The sequence below is a fragment of the Phaeoacremonium minimum genome, assembly GCF_000392275.1.
Source record: "Phaeoacremonium minimum UCRPA7 unplaced genomic scaffold PA7_03_scaffold_506, whole genome shotgun sequence".
In the NCBI taxonomy this organism is placed as follows: domain Eukaryota; kingdom Fungi; phylum Ascomycota; class Sordariomycetes; order Togniniales; family Togniniaceae; genus Phaeoacremonium; species Phaeoacremonium minimum.
In genome coordinates, this window is record NW_006921408.1 from 30,169 (window position 1) to 32,072 (window position 1,904).

The following is a 1,904-nucleotide window of genomic DNA, read 5'->3' on the forward strand; positions in this document are numbered from 1 at the left end:
GACACAACTCCACCGTACAAGAGAGAGAGCTGGGATCCTCTCGAGCTGGGATCCTCTCGAGCTGATACAAAACGTTGCAATACTTTAAGAATTGATAGCTCTTCACAGTTGAGCTTAGATGCGCTGATTCAAATGACAAGCGCTGGAGTTACGATCCCAGGTGTTGCTGAGATTTTCACTGCATATATCAGATCGATTGTTTTGATCAGAATCTAGGACATCAATTTTTCTGTATATTCGAAAGGAAGCATATACATGTGCTCCTAGAAACCATCGTTTTTACCGCTAGTAGATGGCGAGCTCATCGCTGCATCTATAGCTACCTCCACCTTTTGTGCCGGCTTGCGCTGGAACGGACCGTTGTATTAATACACTAGTACGCGTGGTTTAGATAAGAATACACTAGATATGGTTAGGCTTTGGTCTTTACTGAATATGACTGTCGACTCACATCAACACCGCACACAATAGCCTTGCATATGCCATCGATAGCATCGCCACGTCCTGTGCAGAAGTCGATACAAGCCTTGCAGGACCCTTTCACTTCGCCCTCGCCATCGGTAGGGGTGCCATTTCCACCGGCACTACCACCGGGGCTGCTGGCACCGCTGACATTCAAAGAGATGTCGTTGCTATTGCCGTTGCTATTGGTGTTGTTGTTGGTGGCGGCGGCATCGGTGGTAGTGGAACCCTTGGCTGAGGGCTCGCAACCAGCGCACTGTCGGGGCGTAACAGGGGAGGTAGCAGCCAAGGCGGCAAGGCCGGCGAGAACAAAGTAGTATGCCTTCATTTTTATATATGGAATTGATAGGATTAAGGCAGGAAAAGAGATTGTGTTTGACAAGAGAAACTGAAGGAAGAAGAACTGTAGGCTTAATGAGTGATGAACCTGTTGATCAAATTCATTGTTGCTTCTGAGGATTCCCATGCCCTTATATGTTGCCTTCGCCGACATTGAGAATGTCTTCGTGATTTGGCAATACTATATCCATGTCAAAGTGAAGCTGAAAATCAACAACTCTACCCAAGTGCATTCCAACGATTGATTACTAGACTCTGGACAAAAATGCCCGCACAGGCCACTTTGTAGATCCTCCCTTTAGGTGTGTGGCTTATTTCGTCAACTGCCTGCCTGCCTATGTACTCGATCCACTCGCGTAGGTGGGACCATATAGAGGATATGTCTAACACATGCGGCAAATGATGCTCGATTAGGCCACAAAGCAATGTTGACGAGGACTGATCTCAAGCAGCGCCACTAAACATTCGAAGCAGTGCAGGTCTGCCAGCCATGGAAAGGCTCGGTTTACTCGGGATTATATTACTACGGAGTCAACGATTCTTCGTCCGAACCCATCACAATCTCGGGTTTGTAAAGCCTCGTTTCCATCAGCTTTATTGTACCGGCAATCAGTACCCTGATATCTATGCAAGGTCTCTGGATTAATTCACATTTGTTAGAGTACTAGCACCGAGGCAACACAACCCATATATTCCTCGAAACAATAGCAAACATTCTATCACTGCTTTAGTCTTTTTTTCGTCGCGGTGGTAAACCCCGGAATGCATACCTAACAGACGTAGCATTTAGGCCAAAGGCTGTTTCTCGTATTCAAGAAGACATTCCTTGTCCTGAGACTGTAACATCATGGTCGTGGTTAGATCATCTTCAATAATGTTGGTACTTGACCTAGTATGCTCTAAGACCCTTTATCATGTAGCCTCCATCTATAGTATCGCCGCTGTTTAGCCGCACTAGGTATCTCTCTAGCCCAACAAGAATGTCATTGAAAGGCATGGGTGTGATAGATCCATTGAATTGAAATAAAAAGGAGGCAGGCCAATAAATTCCATCTTGGAGTACCTCCTGGGTGTATGTGGGTCGGAACAAACCTCTCCAGGTT

At 46.2% G+C, this 1,904-nt stretch overlaps 1 protein-coding gene across 1 annotated transcript; it reads right to left on the bottom strand.

The window, feature by feature from the left end:
- Positions 1-387: 387 nt before the first annotated feature.
- Positions 388-790, bottom strand: UCRPA7_7260 (hypothetical protein; the record flags this gene model as incomplete). Its single annotated transcript, XM_007919794.1, has 2 exons — positions 388-402; positions 452-790. 2 exons carry the CDS (start codon positions 788-790, stop codon positions 388-390), a joined length of 354 nt encoding a protein of 117 aa, XP_007917985.1.
- Between the last annotated feature and the right edge of the window lie 1,114 nt (positions 791-1,904).